General features: G+C 40.1%; 1 protein-coding gene across 2 annotated transcripts in view; it reads left to right on the top strand.

Annotated features, from left to right (window-relative positions):
• The window catches only part of SEC23A (SEC23 homolog A, COPII component), a 57,742-nt gene that overhangs the window by 6,645 nt on the left and 30,174 nt on the right, over positions 1–20,923 (top strand). For both annotated transcript variants that reach the window (XM_075926896.2, XM_006117709.3), the window contains exons 2-11: positions 3,003–3,244; positions 8,107–8,164; positions 8,455–8,541; positions 10,922–11,158; positions 11,277–11,356; positions 12,596–12,740; positions 14,409–14,567; positions 15,068–15,183; positions 17,881–18,004; positions 20,534–20,614. In XM_075926896.2, the coding sequence (XP_075783011.1) occupies positions 3,024–3,244; positions 8,107–8,164; positions 8,455–8,541; positions 10,922–11,158; positions 11,277–11,356; positions 12,596–12,740; positions 14,409–14,567; positions 15,068–15,183; positions 17,881–18,004; positions 20,534–20,614 (1,308 nt within the window). In that variant the 5' untranslated portion in view covers positions 3,003–3,023. The remainder of the gene's footprint in view (positions 1–3,002; positions 3,245–8,106; positions 8,165–8,454; positions 8,542–10,921; positions 11,159–11,276; positions 11,357–12,595; positions 12,741–14,408; positions 14,568–15,067; positions 15,184–17,880; positions 18,005–20,533; positions 20,615–20,923) is intronic.

Raw genomic sequence — 20,923 nt, forward strand, 5'->3', positions numbered from 1 at the left:
ACAACAGGCATTCCCTGGGTTACATGGATCCGACTTACATCGGATCCCTACTTACAAACGGGGTGAGGCAACCCCGCACTAGCTGCTTCCTCCCAGCAGACCAGGGAGACATGAAGCTAGCGCCCCCCCCAAGCAGACCAGGGAGACGCGGAGCGGCTTTTCTCAGCAGACACCTCAGCTTGAGAATAAAGGACTGAGGGAAGTGAGGTGTGGGAGAATAAAACTGAGCTCTGGAGAAATGTTTGGCTAGAGTTTCCCCTACAATATGTACCAGTTCTGACTTACATACAAATTCAACTTAAGAACAAACCTACAGTCCCTATCTTGTACGTAACCCGGGGACTGTCTGTACTCGCTTCCCCCTCCCCGTTGCTGCCTCTGTATCTGATACAGAGGCAGCAAGCAGGAGAAGGAAATAGAAGCTGGCTCTGCAGGGAGCTGGCTTAAAAGCTAGTTTCCCCCAGCATTGTCTCTGCGGTGCTGCCTGCTTGCTCTCTCCCCCGCAGGCAGAGTGGACAGGGGCTGCTGGGCTCAGCGAGAGCCAGGACTGAGCAAGCCTGGGTCAGTCCTGGCTTGCACTGGGTCCGGGACCTACCCCCACAGCAGCTCTGCAGTTTAAATGTAGTAGGCACCGGGCTGCCTGCCTACCCAGCTCTTTCTACATTTAAACTGCAGAGCCACAGTGGAGGTAGCTCCCGGACCCCCATGTGAGCCAGGACTGAGCACCTTCTCTTATCTACTAATTGTGTAGTCGATAGAATTTTTATTGACTACAGGCAGTCCCCGGGTTACATGGATCAGACTTACATCGGATCCCTACTTACAAACGGGGTAAGGCAACCCCGCACTAGCTGCTTCCTCCCAGCAGACCAGGGAGACGCGAAGCTAGTGTACCCCCCCCTCCCCCAGCAGACCAGGGAGATGCGGAGCGGCTTTTCTCAGCAGACACCTCAGCTTGAGAATAAAGGACTGAGGGAAGTGAGGTGTGGGAGAATAAACCTGAGCTCTGGAGAAATGTTTGGCTAGAGTTTCCCCTACAATATGTACCAGTTCCGACTTACATACAAATTCAACTTAAGAACAAACCTACAGTCCCTATCTTGTATGTAACCCGGGGACTGCCTGTACATGATTAATGAAATAGCCTGTTCTTAACATACTTAATACACAAATTTGCAGAGGGACAATAGGATTGAGGTCTGTTATTTCTCAGCTATCTATATTATTTATTTTGTTTAAAACATTTTTGCTATCAACAAGCATGTTATCTCTGGCAGCATAAATCCACAGTTTGAGAACTGCAAAACTAAGCATCTCTGATGGCATCTTCTAGACTGAGCACTGAGTCCCATTGGATAGATAGATTATTTAGGTTAATCTTTCTATACAGAAGCCTCTGAAACTCCAAAGGATTGGGTTCCTAATTCATGAACTATTGGAATTCATTTACAAAACTTTTCTTAAACATTACATGAATTAGCATTAGAATTTATAAATCCTATTCCATAATAAGATATTTAGAGCTATGATGTATCTTAATTAAAATTATCTTTACATAGGCTTTTTTCCCTCAAAAAGCATTTTACAAAAAAATCTGATTGAAATAAAAAAAATATTTTTTTAATTTATTTTTATCCACGCTGATTTTAGCTAAAACTTAAAAAGTTCCATTGGAAGTAGACACCTGACTGGAGAAACTCGATTGAGTTTAAATTTAGCAGAATTATAAGCAACTGAAAACAGGTTTGGTAATGGAATGTTTTGGTCAACCTTAACTATAAGACGGTACTACATGCGTCAACTATAACACTATTCCCAACAAGCTTTTAGGGTTGCCAGATGGTTTCAACAGATATACTGGACACACTTGACATTACATCACTATCTACGTTACATCTTATTTAGAAAATACCGGACATTTATATTTTCTCAGTTATATTTTCTCAATTTATTTCCTGAACAGAAAGCTCAAATACTGGACTGTCCGGTTCAAAACCGGACACCTGGCAAACCTATAAGCTTTATAGAACTGTATTGTCATAGAACATGCATTTCTCTAACTGTGGTTGAACGCTATATTATTGCTTTTGTTGGTGGGCCTTGTAGTGTGTTTGATCAAAAACAGTTGTTGTGCCATGTCTCTAAATATTGTTTGTGCTCTTAGCACATTTCTTTAAACTTTTTTTTTTACAGAAAATGTAAACCATGAGTTTAAAATGATCTGTCTTGAATTAGCTAAGGCAGTGGTTCCCAACCTTTTCCAGATGGGAACCCATTTTGAAAATTCAGGAGGACTTGGTGACCCAAGGCAATTCAAAAACGGGGGGAGAAAGGGGGATAGAGCCACCTAGGGAGACACTTGGTGACCCTTTTGAAATGTAATGGAGACCCATATTTGGGTCCTGACCCATAGGTTGGGAAACCCTGATCTAAGGGAAGGTGACAAACTAAATAGTTGCAATAGAAGTGGAATGAATTATTAAATCTTTGGGCATTTCATTAGTGGAGAGGCCTAGAGCTATCTACAAGCCAGAGATGACGTTGCTAGCTTTGTATCTTTTGAAATATGTTTAAAATATTTACTTTATAATGCTCTGCCTCCCACTTTCCCCTCCTGAATCCTTGGTTTCGTTAGAATACTGCTGGATTGCATTTATGTTCCTCAAACCAAGACAAATTTGCAACATAGCATGTTTCAGTGCTGTACCTTTATTTTAACTTTGTACATTTTTGGCACTTTTCATGATGTAACTACATCCCAAGAGTTTTATTTTCTTCATTGCCTCTTTGAATTCTGTACAATGCATTTAGAATTACAGAAGTTTTAGGGAATTTCTGAAAGCTTCTTTTTAACAGAATACATAATAATTCAGTATGTGGGATTTTGTCATGTTTTAACCAATCCATATTGGTGCAATTAAAGCTTTTATTCCTCATTGTGATTCATTTATTTTAATATACACCTGCTATATATCTTGTTAATTTATACTCTTTTATTTCAGAAATAAGAAAAGAGGTTAACGATGACAACCTTCCTGGAATTCATCCAGCAGAATGAAGACAGAGATGGAGTTAGATTCAGCTGGAATGTTTGGCCTTCAAGTCGCCTTGAAGCCACGAGAATGGTAGTCCCAGTGGCTTCCCTCTTTACACCACTGAAAGAGCGTCCCGATTTGCCTCCCATTCAGTATGAGCCAGTTCTATGCAGTAGGACCACCTGTCGTGCAGTTCTGAATCCCTTATGGTAATCATAAATAATTTATATAATACTTGTATATTAAATATATATAAAATACTTAATATTTTTATTCAAAAACTTTACGTCATAAAGCTGTTTTGAAAATACTGCATCTCATATGCAAAAATTATGTTGTTTTTAAAATTTTGTGTATTCTAGGCACATTGGTGTAAGGCCTGAATTTGCAACTACAAAGGATTTCAGGCTCTCGCTGATAGTTGGTTTGAAGGAAGACATTCACAAAAATTATCAAGTTAATTAAATTAATGTATTTTAAACTTTAGTTTAAATCTGAATCTGAAGTTTTTTATAACTGCAAGTCACATGAGATAGTAGTTACAGTTTTACATTTTTTATCTCTAGAAAAATAAATATGAAGAGGTGAGTTAGGGTAATGACTTTTAATCTTTTAAATAGTTTGGTCCTGGGTGATATATACTCTTTATAAAATAAATTCACTATTTCCAGAGTCTCCTGACTATTCTGGTCTAGTTAGCTCAGTTTTTTATGATTTAGTAGCCCCATCTTGGGAAGTAAAGCCCAGTTGCCCGACACTACAAACGTAGATCAACATAAGCTGTGTTAAGTCAATCTAATATGGTATGCATCTTACACTACGGAATCCATTCTGCAGACTTAGTGTCCTATGTAGTCAATTTCTGTACTCCGCCTCCGTGAGAGGCATATTTGATTTGACATCCACTGGTCGACATGGGGATAGTGTCCACACTGCGTGGTACAATTTGAATGAATCGGCCACAGAAGGTATCCCACAGTGCTCCGCTGTGACTGCTCTGGAGAGCACTTTCAATTCCACTGTACATTGGCCAGGTACACGGAAAACAGCCACTTTCCTATTAAAGACCTGGGAAATTTTGAATGTTCATTTCCTGTTTGATCAGTGTGGAGAGCTCACCAGCACAGCTAGCTGATCATGGAGATTCAAGGCCTCAAATGCTCTCCAGCATGGAGTATACAGGAGATAGTCGGTTTTGTTAATGTGTAGGGAAAAGAGTCTGTAGGCAGAGCTCGGATCCAGCAGAAGAAATACTAACATCTGTGTGAAGATCACATGGGTCGTGGATAAGGACTTCACTAGGGATGCAGCAGCGATGCATGAAAATGAAGGCGCTTCGGCAAGTGTACCAGAACACAAGGAAGGTGAACAGTCATTCTGATCCTGCTTCACAGGCATGCAGCTTTTATGAGGAGCTTTGTGTGATTCTTGGCAGTGATCTCACCACTATCCCCAAAATGCTTGATGGATGCCTCCAGGAGCCCCGGGTAATCTTGAGCAACAAGGAAGAGGACATTGTTGATGATGAGGAGGAGAATGTGAGGTAGACAAACGAAGAATCCATTCTTCCTGACAGCCAGCCCTGGAGTCCATCCATTTTTAACCCTGGAGCCCATCCCTTCACAGGACCAGTTGGCAGTGGAGTATGCTGATGGGGAAGGCACTTCTGTTGAGTACACATTTTCAATCAAACTCCAGGGTTACATGCTATTATTTTTATGTTTAATCTGACCAAAAAAAGTAGGTGTAGTGGGTGGTGTTGGCCACTCCAGCTACATAGTGGGAGTGCTCCAAAAAAAGACATGGTGCATAGGGATGGTCTGGGAATCTTCCATGGAGATACTCTTCAATCCTTTGCAGAAGGTCTCTGGGAGGATGCCTTATTTGTCCACTATGTTAGCCACACTTTCCCCCACCACTCCTGCTGGCATCATTGGAGCACGCAGCATTGCAGCTTAAGGACCAGGTCTATAACCTGACACTTGCAGCATCTTCTCCCTTAATGTCTCTGTTATCCTCTGAAGAGTGATATCACATAAGGTCACCAAGGGGAAATGGGAAGTTTTCAATGATAGCCCTTAAATTGCAAACAATTCAATATGTAAGCCACTCTCCTCACCCCATTTGGTGAAATATAGGTCACCCAATCTTGCTTTCCCAAATATGCTGTGATTGTGGTTGGAAGGGATCACTGAGTTTTGCGAGTGGCATTGGAAGAAAAAAAACGGAGAAAGGTGATGTTTTCCTGTTAGTTAACTTTCCCGCCTGACCCTCTTTTGTAATGAACAAACTATTTGGGGGACTTTACACTCATGCCTCTTCTCAAGTAACATCCAGGTTGCTAGAAAAAAGGGGGCTTTTGTCAAATTCTAGTCTGTGATCCCGAGGATGTTTTCAAAAACATCAGCGAAAGACCTCTCATCCATGCCATGCTTTGTGACCTTACTCATCGTGGCTGTAGCAGCAAACTGACTCTTGCAGTAACCAGCAGCTGTTATTACCATGTGGCTTGTGGTGAAATGTATTGAGTAATGTGGGTTTTTTTAACATAACCTTGCACCAGAAACCATGTATGCACTGTCAGTGCTCTGTGCTTTGCATTCCTGGCAGCTGAAACCTTGTCCATCAGCACGTCCTTCACACCAGGACAGAGACCTTCCCAGATTAGAAGGTGAAAAAAGAAGACTCAGGAAGACACGTTCAATGAGTTAATGAGTGCATCCAAGAGTGACGAGGGAGTTCAGAGCATGGAGGATTACTCTGTTTTAGAATGTGGACATAAAGTGGACAGGAGAGCATGCAGGGAACAAGAGCAAGCTATTCAGGAAGAAGTGCTGTGAATTATGAAGGAGCATTCAGACATGTTGAGGTTCAAGAAAGGTAGTTGGATGCTATAATCCCTCTGCAGCCTGTGCTGAATCTGCTTCCATCATTGCCCAGTTCTTCATCCTCCTCCCCAAATGTCTTATGAGACAGGGAAGTTCAGTATTCCTTGCACTCAACACCAGGGGAGGGTATAAGGACTAGGAAGCGCAATTGATTGTTATTGTGAGCTATTGTAAGCAAGCTTTCCTTGTTTCTCTTCCCCCGTTATCCTCCCTTTTGCCCCAAGTTGTTTTACTTTTCTTTGCTATCTCTGTGTGTTTGTGTGCATAATAAAACTTAACAAAATGAGGAAAAAAGGCTTTTTATTGATTCAACATGGTGGTTGGGGGAGTGGATTTTACAGGAGAGAAAATGCAATAGAGATAAGGAACAACACAGATAAGTGTCACATTACTCTGACTCTCAACGCCTCATAGAGGTGCAAACCCCTCTGTATGCTCTTCTTATTGCCCTGGTGTGTGGCTGCTCAAAGCTGGCTGCCAGGTAATCTGCCTCAGATCTCACCCTCTCCATCCCCACCCCCAGGAAACTTTTCACCCTTTGTTTCACAGATATTATGGAACACACAGTAGGCAGCAATAACAACGGGGATACTGTTTTCACTGAGGTTTAACCTAGTAAGTAAACAACGCTACTTTTAAATGTCCAAAGACACATTCCGCCATCATTCTGCACTTGCTCAGACTATGGGTGAACTGGTCCTTACTGGTAGTGTATGTCTTGATGAGCCATGGGAGCAAGGTAGAGGATAAATCTTCCAAGATCATGATTGGCATTTAAACATCACCAGTGATTATTTCATAGTCTGTAAAGAGAGTCCCTTCTTGCAGCTTTCTGAATAGACCTGTGTTCCTAAAAATTCATCTGTCATGTACCTTTCCTACCATCCCATATTGATGTTGATGAAACAGCTCCTGTGATCCACCGGCACTTGCAGGGCCATTAAGAAGTATCCCTTTCAGTTTATGTATTCTTTGGCTGGCAAGGTGGTCTGGTGCCAAGATAGGTATACGTGTTCTATCTGTTGCCTCACTGCAGTTAGGGAACCCCTTCATGGCAAAATCATCCATTATGTCCTGCATGTTGCCCAGAGACACTACCCTTCTTAGCAGAAGTGTGTAAGTGGCCCTGCAAACTTGGATCAGAACAGATATCATGATAGATTTACCCACTCCAAATTGATGCTCCACTGACTGACAACAATCTGGTGTTGGAAACTTCCACAGACATATTGCCATTACTCCATTGTCAGAGCAGGTGTTGTTTAGTATTGCTGTGCTTCAGGGCCAGGGAGAGCGCCTCACACAGTTCCTGGAAAATGGCCGTATCATCCCATAGCTGCATAATGTTGCAGTCCCACCAATCAGTGCTCATTTCCCAGGCCCAGAAACAGCACTCGAGCATGTCAAGATGATGTATGACTATCTTCAGCAACTGTGAATTGCTCTGCTGTATGTAGCACAGCTTTCAGGGGATCACATTCTACACAGTGGCTGCTGTATAGGCTGTGTAAATACTGCAGGGTGAGGTGGTTATAATGCTCACAACAAGTGTACAGCTGAGTGGTGTCCATTCTTATTGTGCTATGGGGGTAACCAAGGCTTTTGGAAAAAGGCATGAAAAAAAGCTTGGTTGGTTTGTCGGTGACCCCAGGGGAGAGTGGAAGAGAAGCGATGTTCCCTTTAATTTTTTCCAGGAATGTGCAGAATGCATTTTATGTGCACAGAGACATGTGCAGATGTGCACCACCAATAGAAAACACAATGCTGCCAGCTGTGGGTGCTCTGCCAATCAGCTGGATGGCACCTGAATTTCTCCTGGGTGGGTGTCCAAGTGCTTAGCTTACAGGGTAGTGCTCTGTGCATTGATGCAACCCCTGCTAGTGAGGATATGCTCTTCCAACACAATAAGCATTGTGTGAACATGCAAAATCAACTTGCTTAAATTAGAGGCTTGATGTTGACTTACATAAAGTTGACATAACTTTACAGCTTTTAAAGTCTACCCTTTTACCATGTTTACACTATTAAGTGGTATGCGAGGATAGAGGTCTCAGTGTTGTTTTGAGGCTGGAATAGTACTGGCTTATACCTAAAGTCAAGCTTATTCACAACTTATGTATTTCTTGTCAAAGCCTCTTGATAAAATCAATTATATAATAACTTTTCTTATTTTACTTTTATAGCCAAGTGGATTATCGAGCAAAACTCTGGGCTTGCAATTTTTGTTATCAAAGAAATCAGGTAAGAAAATGATGTATTCAACTATAGAATGACCTTTTATAGGAAGAAAATGAAATGCACCATTGCTAAAATTATACATGTGAATTGGAATAGTGAACAGGGCACTAAACATGTGGATGTCTGCCCATTTTGAGACACCATACTCAAGACAGCTTTTAACAATAGTGGCACTATTGTTTTGTACAGAAGAAAATTAAAACATCTGCATATATTATTTTTCAATGTATATCTGTAACTTGTAATTTTGAAATATGTTCTTAATATGTCTTTTTATTTTTTGATTTTTGCAGTTTCCTCCTACTTATGCTGGTATATCAGAGATGAACCAGCCTGCAGAACTTTTACCTCAGTTTTCTAGTATTGAATATGTCGTACAGGTAAAAACAATCAAATAAAATCTTTGACCTTAAATTAGATCGAAGCTAGCTATGTAGGGTATGGCTTATTTTACTTTTGTGTTGATTTAGTAGTGATTATAATGCAGTGAGTAATCTACACATTTTTGATTGTAGACCTTCAATCAGTCTTGTCCACTGGAAATGGAGAGAACTAGCTTAAATTATGTCAAGTATCAGAGGGGTAGCCGTGTTAGTCTGAATCTGCAAAAGCGACGAGGAGTCCTGTGGCACCTTATAGACTAACTGAAGTGTAGGAGCATAAGCTTTCGTGGGCAAAGACCCACTTCGTCAGATGCATCTTTGCCCACGAAAGCTTATGCTCCTACACTTCAGTTAGTCTATAAGGTGCCACAGGACTCCTCGTCGAGTTTAAATTATGGTGACTATTAACAGATTTACCTGGCATTGCTCAGGGTCTTGGGGATGTGGGGTGTGTGTATACAGAAAGCTGGGGGCCAGGACAGTATTCTTTCCCATCACCAGCACTCTCCTGCCCGCTTGGGACCAGTTCTCACCCCCCTCCCTTCCTCCCAGCTGATCCCTCCCAGCCTGCCTGAGCCCTGTTGTCTCTCCCCCTGCAGTGCTGCAGCTAAGGGCTTGGAGGGGGAAAGGGTTTGGGGCCATGGAGCCTGAGCTCTGGTATGGTGGCAGAGTTCTAGCCCTGCTGGTCACTCCCTCGGTGGTATGGCTGCCCCCAGTAGACACTTTGCATGATAGCTCTCTTCTGCAGCCCTACTGCCCTCACTGTTCACTCTCATATTGTGTCCCTCTGACAGCAGCCCCTCCCTTTGCATGTTATGGAAAACTGTCCCTTTCTGGGGGCTTCTGGTTTCCTGGCACAACCAAACCATGACCCTGCTTTAAATTTAGGAGAAGGGGAAGCTGCATTCCAAATTTGGTGGCTCTAGCTCCTACCATTTAGGAGGAGTTCTTGAACAAATGGACTCTCAGAAAGATATACAACACTAGAACTCTTATCTATCGATCGATCGTTCGTTCGTAACATTAAATGATTGTAAGAGCAATACATATGTTCTAAAGATTTAAGCCTCTGTTAAGATATTTCTTTATGAGAAGTTCAGTTCACCTGTTCTTGTTTTGGAGACACCATTTTATTGCTGCTTGCCAGCATAATTTAGATAAATTTTTAGTGAACAGTTGGTCTGTGAGGTGAAGATTATATCTAAATCATATGATATTGGAACAAATGTGTTTCTAGGGTAAGGTGAGCAGTAAACGGTTAAGTTTGCAGATAGCTAGTTTTTGGCTGATCGGGTAATACAATTTGGATTTTCTTATTTAATTTGAATAAATAAGAACCTAGTCATTGGCGGGTGGGATTGAACCTCCTATTCTTTGCAGTTTGGCCCTAATTAGTAACTTCAGTACACCCCCCCCCTCCCGGACACTGGTCACAGTCGCTGTAGCAGAGATCAATTTCAAGCTGGGATAAGTGCCATTAGAGTGGAACAGAAGCCCACACCAAGCAGATATAGGTCACATAATAATTTTATCTGCCTATGCTTTATCATGATAGGACATGGGAGTGTCCGTTAGGGATTAGAAGAGGAAATAAGCCATACAAAAAAAAAAATCCAAAAAATAAGTTAGACTGGAAAAAGATAGCGTTAGAGGGGACTTCAGTGAGGCATTCAAATTAAGATTGTACAGGTTGAACCTCTCTAGTTCATCATTCTCTGCTCTGGCGACATCCATGGTCCAGCATGATTTTAGTTAGCCAGATATCATGGGCGTGGCCAAGTTTCCTGCGGTCACATAAAGTTAGTTTACAGTTACCAGTTCTGGCTTTCAGTGTTCTGTGCTGTTAATTAGCTCTAATTTACTCCTAAATGTCTTCTAAGAGCCAAGTACTTATTGGAAGTGTTGGTAATGCTGCTACACAATATTGATTTCCTGTGGTCTGGCAAATTCTCTGGTTCGGCACTGGTCAAGTCCGGATGGTGTCAGACTAGAGAGGTTCAACGTGTAATGTTAAAACGTGATAGTGCCTCCTTTTGGTTAGTTACATATACTAAATCAAAGGGAACACTGCTGAAATTAAAGGGGAATGAATTTAGAAAGAATATGGGGAACTGCTGATTTATAGTGTCAAACTGAGGAATTTGAAAAGTCACAGAGGATTAGAAGATTTAACACTGTTTCTAACATTGGTACTGACACTGCCTGGTGTGGGTTTCCAAATTGGATAGAGCATTGGTCTGAGTGAATGTGGCAAATTCTATAATTACTAAAATTAATATAACTTGAATTAAGTTTACTTTTGCAATGTAATTATTTTTTGTATGATATATGAACCACACAATGTGCTTTTTCACTCAGTTATTATTATTTCTTAAAGCGTGGTCCTCAGATGCCTTTGATTTTCCTTTACGTTGTGGACACATGCATGGAAGATGAAGACTTGCAAGCTCTGAAGGAATCCATGCAAATGTCTTTAAGTCTCTTACCACCAACTGCTTTGGTGGGTCTTATTACATTTGGGAGAATGGTGCAGGTCCATGAGCTTGGTTGTGAAGGAATTTCAAAAAGCTATGTCTTCAGAGGCACAAAGGACCTATCTGCAAAACAACTTCAGGTAATAGGCAAAAAACAATTTTAAACCCCTCAAACTCTGAATATAATCATAGTTTTGAACTTCAAGATAATGTGCAATCAAATTTATATATATATATACAATTACACATTTTTTACAGGAAATGTTGGGACTTACTAAAGTGTCTGTTTCACAAGTAGGCCGGGGTCCTCAGGTACAGCAGCCACCACCTTCTAACAGGTATTATTATTTTTTAAATAACATCTATTTGCTAAATTGCTTTACCAGAAAACTTTACCTCATGATTTTTTTCTTTTGTGATGGATGCAACTACAGGGTTAGACTAGGTTGAATGCTGGGTGTTCTCCTACATTTTTAATGCAAATGGCTTTTCCAGTTTAAGGACCATCTGGAGAGGTTTCTGGGAGCAGAATTTTATCTTGGCAGTCCTTTGAGACTCCGAATGTAGCTTTGAAACTTGAAGCTGGAAGAGTTGTTGGTAAAAAACGAATGGGAAAAGTCTGTCTCAGATAAGCCTCCTTATCTTACCATACTTCTAAAATTATGCTACAGTCCTTGTCATTTTAAGGGGGTCTCTAATAGTCTAATTGCTTTAAATATTTTAAGGGATAACCAGAATGCATAACACAGAAACATTTATAGTGTAGCTGGGATCTTAGGCTATGAAGGTGTTATAGGAGAATGATAGTAAAAGAAGAGATTCTACATCTAAAAATGCATATGGTTCACTCTTCAAAAGATTTTACTGAAAGATCCCTGTTTATAAGGGTAGTTTGCTGATAGGTCTCAGTATTTGTGACATTTCTGCTATTTCCATTGCTTTTGACATGTTTATAGTAACTTCATTCAAAGAAGCATTTTAACAAATTTACTATGCTCCATCACATTTGAAAATATATAGAAGTATTGGTCCTCTCTTTCTATGTACGTAAATATATCCAACATTTGAAAATATATCAACAGAAGTATTTATTCATATATATTTTGATCTTTCATTCTCTTAGATTTGATGAGAGGCAAAAAGGCTATTTGCTAAATAAACCATTGGGATTTAGATTCCTAGACAATTCTGCAAATTTAATCCCTTAATATTCCAATTTTGTCATCCCACCAAGATAATCCTCTTCCCTTTAGTTTCTGTCTCAAATTCCCATAGTGAGCTGATGTGTTTTTGTCTGCATATAGTTCCTTCTGGAATTGTTTCTAGGTCAGCAGGTTGCCTTGCTCTAGTGCTCCAAATGGAGCTTACTCTTTCCTCAGGCTGAACATGCTGTATATGTCATGCTTCAAGACTTTGCCAGCCTGTTGAGCAAGCTATTGTGCTTTGAACCCAGATTTGTATCTTTGACATCACTATCTAACATGTTGCTAATGAATTATTAGTCCTGGTTATTTTTTAAAAGGCTATATAGCCAAAAGAATCCTAAAGCTAACAGAATGTTATTTATCGGTTTCTAGATTCTTGCAGCCAGTGCAGAAAATTGATATGAACCTTACTGATCTTTTGGGTGAATTACAACGTGATCCTTGGCCTGTTCCACAAGGGAAAAGACCTTTGCGTTCCTCTGGAGTGGCTCTTTCTATAGCTGTGGGACTTCTTGAGGTAATAGTACTACATCAAGCAACATTTAAAAACAACTTTATCACTGTCCTGCATAAAACTTCTATGGCTATGGCTGCAATCAACAAATATACTATAACAATAGAATATGGACATGAAAACAATCTCTATAATTCATATACATTGGTCTTGTGTTCATACTCAGAAAAGCATATGAAATTTATTTAATTTTCCTATATTTAATCTGAGTAAATACATATATCTTATTCTATTTTCATATTCCACATAATTATGTTACTATTTTATGCTTGCTATTTGGTGACTTTTTGCCTTTTAGTGTTGATTAAAGGAAGTCCACTGATCTTTTATTATTTATTAACTTAATATTTATATTGTTCCTAAAAAAGTGTGAAGAATTCTATGGAACAAGAACACTGTTGTGGTCAAAGAGCTAAGAATCTGTATTGAAAGTGTATTGAGCAATGAGAGAGAAGGAAATGGGATGTAGCCCAACATTTTTAAAAATATACTTTTCTTACCCAATTTATCCATATTTGATTAGGTTGAAAAAGAAACATAACAGAAGGTTGAGTGAGTGTGTTGTATATTTCTATTTAGCTGAAAAAGGTTAGCATTACTCTCAATGTTCCCTCTAACTTTTTCCATCCATGTACAGAATAAATGTTATGTGCACCAACGCATGCGTGATTGTGCAGTACTGTTGTGGGCATCTGTGGGCACTCTGCTGATTAGCTGGGCGGCACCTAATACTCTTCCGAGCGGCTGCTCAAGTGGTCAGCTTACAGGGAACACTCGCTACTCTTAACTTGTATTGTTCCTCTTTATGTCATTAAAGATATATTGACGCAAAGTGGAACAAACTTGAATGTAAAAAGAAATGAATTGAGTGCTAGTGAAAATTGAACATTGTTTGCTCTGGTGAGCTCTTCTGATTAGCCACAGAAGAGGTTAAGTTTAGGGGAACAAACTGCAAGCTTCCTCCCCTCACCCTCCATTTTTATGCTGCTTCTAGAAGGGCCCACCTCTAAGGGAGAGAAACTAGTTGGTTTCCATGCTCATTCAGTTCTCTGCTGAGACTTCCAGCAAGACTGCCAGTGCTGAACACTTCTCAAGTAGAAACTAGCTACTCATTTTCTAGCCACTAGTTTCACAGAAGAACAAAAGGCAGCTAAAAAAACCCATTGTATTTAGAATATTTAGCCATTCTAATTTTTAGCCAGTAGCCATTCTGATATTTGTCCCACCTTTATATTTTTATCTCCCAAGACACTTGCATGGAAACAGGATGTTTTGTACAAAGATCCATTTGTTTCTTCTGTTTATTTTCCACATTATGTTGTTGTTTTATGATGACAGCCATTTCAGTAACAAGTTGATGTAATGGCGTAAAGAGGAGGGTTGTGATTTCAGTATAAGGAAGAAGATAAAATCTTAAAAGTAAAGGTAGTTTCCCCTTCCCCATAATTAACAGGGAAAAGGAAATACCCAAATACTATGAATCAGATCCTCAATTTGTGTACATTATTTTGGCTCATTTGAAGTCAGTAAAGTGGTGACCAGCTGAGGATTTGACCTTAGGTATATGCAGAACTCTCTTAAAATATACATATATTCATAGTTGTTTTGTCTATGTAGTAACTATTTATAACAAAAAGAATTGCTCTCTGAGATTTCCTTTCTGTCCCATAGTGTACTTTCCCTAATACTGGTGCACATATATTGATGTTCATTGGAGGACCAGGCACTCAAGGACCCGGGATGGTTGTAGGGGATGAACTGAAGTTACCTATAAGATCATGGCATGACATTGAAAAAGACAATGCCAAATACGTTAAAAAGGCTACTAAGGTAAGAATTACCAATAGATGGGGGAAGAGAGATGAAATTTTTAAAAATTTGATAGATAATTAGAATAAGACATTTGATACTACTATTTGTATAAAGTGCTATAGAACCAACATGCTTTTTTGTTGTTGAACCTTCCTTGAATAACTATATATCTTCCAAAATGTCATAAGGATTTTCAGTACATTGAGTGAGAACCTGGTTTAACCCCTGTTGAAGTCACTGGGAGTGTTTCCACTGACATCAGTAGGCGATGAATCAGGATCAACCTACAGCAAGTTATCTTTTCATCTGGCTGGGAAAAGTAGGGAATAATCATAAAAAATTCTAGACATTTCTCATCTAGTTTTTATTTTTCAAAAAAAAAAGTCTTTTGGCTAGTATTAGAGTATAATATGGATACAATCTAATTTAGTTGTAAAAGAATTCCAAGAGTTTGTTTTAATGACAGTGTGCATTTCAGTTTGCATATTGTTATAAATGCATTTTAATCTTTTATTTAGCATTTTGAAGCTCTGGCTAATCGTGCTGCTACAACTGGTCATGTTATTGACATATATGCGTGTGCACTAGATCAGACTGGTCTTCTGGAGATGAAGTGCTGTCCCAACTATACAGGGTATGTATCTAATTCGTTTAAAAATACACTTTCTTTTTAAAATATTTAAAAGAGAGTGCCCAATACCTAATAAAAGTACTAATTCATTTGTTTTGGTTCCAAAATGATAGAAGAAAAAGTAAAGACTCAGTGTTTAGATTGTGGATAGCTTGCATATGGACCTAAATTGGTGTGAGCCTAAGTATTTATTAGGGATGTTAGATACCTTGTAATTGAAGAATCATGTAACCACATCAAATTTTATCAGTTTCACAACTATTTTATAGTCCCTGGGGGCGGGGCTGGGGCCGGCAGCCAGTGCACTTCCACCCCCACTTTTGGGGAGTCACCTGCTATCCTGCGCTGCCGTCTCTGTATCTGTATCAGAGGCAGCAGCGCACGGTGACAGACGGGAGCCGCCCCACTCTGTGACCTCTGATACAGGGGCAGCAGCACAGGGCAGCAGCAGCCCCTGTTTATAGGGGTCCCGAGTGCCCTGTGAACAGAGGCTGGGCCAGCATCCGTGGAGCAGCCACTGTCTGTGGTTAGCCTGGGCTCGCTGTGGACAGAGGCTGTTCCATGGCAGCAGCCTCTGTCCATGGAGGGCCCAAGCTTCCAGCAGACAGAGGCTGCACTGGCATCCCACGGCTCCCGCCCCCCACCCCCCGAGCTTTTAAGTCAGCTCCCCCCAAGCACTGGTTTCTGCTTTACTCCTCCCTGCTGCTCTCTCCTAGCCGGGTCACTCTGATTCACCATGGCACTATGCTGAGCCTTGCATTGCTCATTTGAGAAAAGTGGGCTGGACTGCTCCACTTCCTGCTGCTGTGGTAAAGTGGAACAACCCGGCTAGAAGAGGGCAGTGGGTGGTGAAGCAGAGAAAGCAGCTGGGTCACTCTGCTTCCCACTAGCCAGCATGGTGAGAGTGGGGGTGGGAGGTGGCCCTGACTCTTGCTGCTGCCCTGCCACCAGGATCCCCAGTCATTCCCCAAGCTTCTCAGGGCCCTGCCACCACAGCTATTATGGGGGACCATCCCATGGTCCATAAGATGGTTGAGGCAGCCACTGTAGTGCTACCTAAGTAGACTGGATGGCTCCAATGGCCAAAACAGACACTGATCTTTCTAATGAAACACCCTGCTGTCGCCCATTCTGGCTCACTAGTGACACCACCCTCCTCCTTTTTGTCACTCAAGGCCATAGCATAGGGTTAATCTTGGACTCCTCTGTCTGCACTGCCTCTCATGTGTCTATATCTAGCCACTTCTTCCTACACAACTTTTCTTAGGTCCACTCTTTTTTTTTTTCAATCCCTACAGCTAGGTTTTCATAATTTCCCATCTCAATTACTGAAACCTCTTGCTTTGTGGCCTCCTCATGTTATCTTACCCCTCTAGAGTCCGTACAAAATTCTGTCGCTAAGAATATTTTCCATGCCCGTAATGTGACCATGTCAACTCCCCTTTAAATCCTTCTACTATCACTATTCTTTTGTCACATCAAGGTCAAGCGTCTTGTACTTGGAATCAAGGTGTTATGTAATTCTGCCCCTTCCTGGAGTGCCGCATGTTGGCCCCTTCAACAATACTAGCCTTGGTGGCCTGTTTGTCTATTTCTTTTGGTGTCTGTGACTACGTTGCCTGCTAGGCATAAAGTTGTTCTTTCTGAGCTGGTCCTCATAGTTGTTATTCTTTTCATATTTATATAGGTCCTGAAGACCCATTGCCTACAGAAACTAGTTAATTTATAAATGGAAAGTTGGAGAACAGAACTTAAAATAAACCCTGTTATCAAATATATTGTTAAAAACATGGATGTCTTATATTTGGTCACTCTGAGCACTGCTGAGGATAAACACTAATCATGTCTTACGCTCATTCCTTAAATGCTAATTGGATAGTTCTAAAAATACTTCACTGTTCAGTAAAAGATTTCATGGCAATGACCTTAATTTCACTTCCAGTGAGAATTGCTCAGTTTACACGCTAAAATGTATTTTGTGAGAATAGATTCAAGTTTGAAATAATTATTTATCTGAGAGAGGTAAAATGATCTGGGAAAATATCAGAATATTAGGATAAGTCAATCAATGGATACATCTCCACGAGGCAGGGTTAAAAATTAGCTGTAGTGATAAAGTACAGTATAATGTTTTCTCCAGTTGAAACTTTTGTTTTTATTAAGAGTCTGACAACCTATGACATGGTGCTCTTGTAAGAAACCTATTTACAAAGTTTCCCAGTATGCTTTATGATGAGGTAATTGAATGTAGCCCCCGTAAAGGAGATTTTGAAAATAATGTTTTGGCGTGTTTCATAGTGAACTGTTTTAACTTTAAACTTTTAGGGCATGTCTATGCTGCAGTTGGACACCCAGAGCTGGCTCATGCTTGCTGAATTGGGCTTATGGTCTTAGGCTGTGGAACTGTTTAATTACAGTGTAGATTTCCCAGCTTGGGCTGGAGCCTAGGCTCTAGGACCCCAAGGGAAGTCTACAGTGCGATTAAATTGCTCCACATCCCAGGCCCTGTAAGCCCAGGTCAGCTGGCACAGAACAGCCGCGGGTGTCTGGTTGCAGTGCAGATATATCCTTTGGTAGTTCTTTGAGAGGTAAGTGATATATATCCTGTTTGTGAAATTAATATAATAATAAACAGTCCAGATGCTTTCTAGTTGTATTTCTGTGTTTGTGACATACGTATCTTTTTGGTCTTTCACCCAGAGGTTACATGGTAATGGGAGACTCCTTCAATACATCCCTATTCAAACAAACCTTTCAGAGGGTGTTTACCAAAGATATGCAAGGGCAATTTAAAATGGGATTTGGTGGCACTTTAGAAATAAAGGTAAGAGTCACAACTTACTATGACTATTATTAGGGTCTGGTGTTGTATTCCCTCCTTCCACTTGCCCTTTGCTATTAAATTCATGTACCTGTGAGAAATTCAGAAGTTCTAACAAATCAATTCCAATGATGTATTTGTATTAGAATAGAATGTTAGGAATCATTTAAAAAGGGAAAGAGAATAAGACAGAGAATATCTTATTGCCTCTCTATAAAACCATGGTGCGCTTACATCTCAAAAAAGATATAGTATAGTAGCATTGGAAAAGGTTCAGAAAAGGGCAGCAAAAATAATTAGAGATTTAGAATGGGTCCCATATGAAGAGAGATTAAAAAGATTTAGACTTTTCAGTTTAGGAAAGAAGAGACTAAGGGGGGATATGATAGAGGTCTATAAAATCATAACTGGTATGGAAAAAGTGAATAAGGACGTTATTTACTTATTCCCATAATATAAAATCTAGGAGTCACCACATTAAATTAATAGGCAGCAGGTTTAAAACAAACCAAAGGAAGTTTTTCTTCACTCAGCACACAGTCAACCTGTGGATCTCCTTGCCAGAAGATGTGATGAAGACTGGGACTTTAACAGGATTCAAAAGGAGCTAGATAGATTCATGGAGGTTAGGTCCAGCAGTGGCTATTAGCCAGGATGGGTAGGAATGTTATCCCTAGCCTCTGTTTGTCTGTAAATGGGTGACGGGAGGTATCACGTGAGGATTACCTGTTGTGTTCCCTCCCTATGGAGCATCTGATATTTACCACTGTCGACAGACAGGATGCTGGGCTATATGGACCTTTGGTGTGATCTAGTATGGCCATTCTTACGTTACGTTTATATGTTCTTATTGCTTGTAGTAGTGGTTCAGTAACTTCATTTTAAACCTTTATTTTTAGCAATTTATTATTTTATCATAAAAATCTTGAGCAAAGAATGCTTGAGATTCTGTTTCTCTTATTTGGGTAAAACAATCCTTAATCCCATTTACATGCTTGTCAGCCATGGGTACACACATCTGCACGTCATGCCTCCATGGGGGCTATCATGTGGGGTCAGGCATGGTAGTTACTTTCCTACCACATTTTGAGCATTAAGAAGAGATCATTTTCTGTTGCCAGCTCTGGAATAAAATACTTTTTATATTCTTTCTTTCCAACCTTCCTCCCAGCATTGCACTTGTACAGTACAGGCGCTCCCCAAGTTACGACCACCTCCACTTACGACAATCTGCACTTACGACCAAAGCGGTCGTAAATTCGGATCCGAGTTACGAACGGCCATCCACGCTTATGAACAGCGCGGTTGCTATGTAACTCTATGGGATCCGAGTTACGAACACTTCAAGTTATGGACAAAGTGTTGGTCCATAACTTGTTCGTAACTCGCGGAGCGGCTGTAGAAGCTAGGACCCAATGGAAAATACAACCTGTATGCTAAATTCAGATATATACATTGATAAATTTTCTGAGAGATTTTGCTATATAACAGAAGAAACAAAATAATATGCTAGGTTCACAAATGTGAGGAAATGCGAAACACATTTTAACTAATGTGAAAAAGACGTGGTTTGCTGTAGTGGGAAGGCAAAAGGTCAGATGATTGTGTGATACCTTTCAGAGCTTGTTTGTCCCCTCCTGTATGTATGGCTTAGAAACTTGGAAGCAACTGTGACTAGGGAGAGTCCTTGGTGGCCTGTTTTCAACAGAAGTGTCTTGCTAGGACCCAGAGTTGGAGGGAAGATGAAAGGCCATTTATCAGAGATGCACACTGGAGTCCCCCAAATCCTTGAGGGTCAGGTATGGGATCCCAGGGCTTTTTCTGTTGAGTGAGGGAATGTTCCCCCATTAGGAAAATGGTGAGGTTCTTATGAACATTTCCTTTCCCCCAAACAATTTTATTATTGGAAGTAATAATCTGGCCTTCTTGTTTTGTAGGTACATAGTTGTGAATTTGGTTGAAGAACCTGGGATAAATAGGGAAGCCCAACTCTTCAGGGCACCATTGTACAGTACAACTGTATTGGAATCATTTAAGTCCTTAGATGTTGCTTTACCAAAGCATGTTTAGAAGATACAGACTATTAATGTAATATATTTGTACAATAACACAGCCTATCCCATAACCCCTCACTGAGCCTCATCTTATGAATACTTGAATGATAATATCTTAAGTAAAAAATGCCTTTAGTTATGTGATGTAACCATAATTTATAATCCACTTTCTGGGGCACTCAGAGGTCTGAGTCATAAAAGGTGTTTTTATATGCTATAATTAATAAATAATATAATTTCAAACTTAGAAAACTAGACATGTTGCAGAGACATGTTTGCAACTGCAGTTGGCTTTGTTTGCTGAAATAATTATATATATACTAAACATCTTACGTGTTTCAGCCACATTTTTAGAAGTGGTTATAAACACTGAAATTCTAGCAGAAGAAAAGAAAAATAAATGTTTTTATTTTATCACTGTTGAATATATGAGTAAGCACAGTTCAGTATGCTACCTGTTTTTCTTTTAAATATGAAGACCTCAAGAGAAATCAAGGTTTCAGGAGCTATTGGACCCTGTGTCTCTCTCAATTCCAAAGGACCTTGTGTATCGGAAAATGTAAGTTACATTTGTTGTAAATTGGTGCAATTTTGAATTGCTAGAAGATAAGACTTAGGTTTTCTGGATTTATAAATTAATGTAATGGTAGTATTTAATTATTGGATCAAAGCCATTGTTATCAACATTTTAATATTTTTTCATGAGCAGGTTTTCAAAAATGCTTCTGACTTGCACCTCAAGACCCTCAGTCATCAGAAGGTTATATAGAGAGTCTAGGGAATTTAGTGGTTAGGTTTTTAAAAATATATCTAATGTATCTTAATTCTCTGTTTTTGGATGGACACCTGTAGTGTTGTTGTTTTTTTC

Source organism: Pelodiscus sinensis, chromosome 5, assembly GCF_052426305.1.
Source record: "Pelodiscus sinensis isolate ZL-2025 chromosome 5, ASM5242630v1, whole genome shotgun sequence".
Lineage (NCBI taxonomy): Eukaryota > Metazoa > Chordata > Testudines > Trionychidae > Pelodiscus > Pelodiscus sinensis.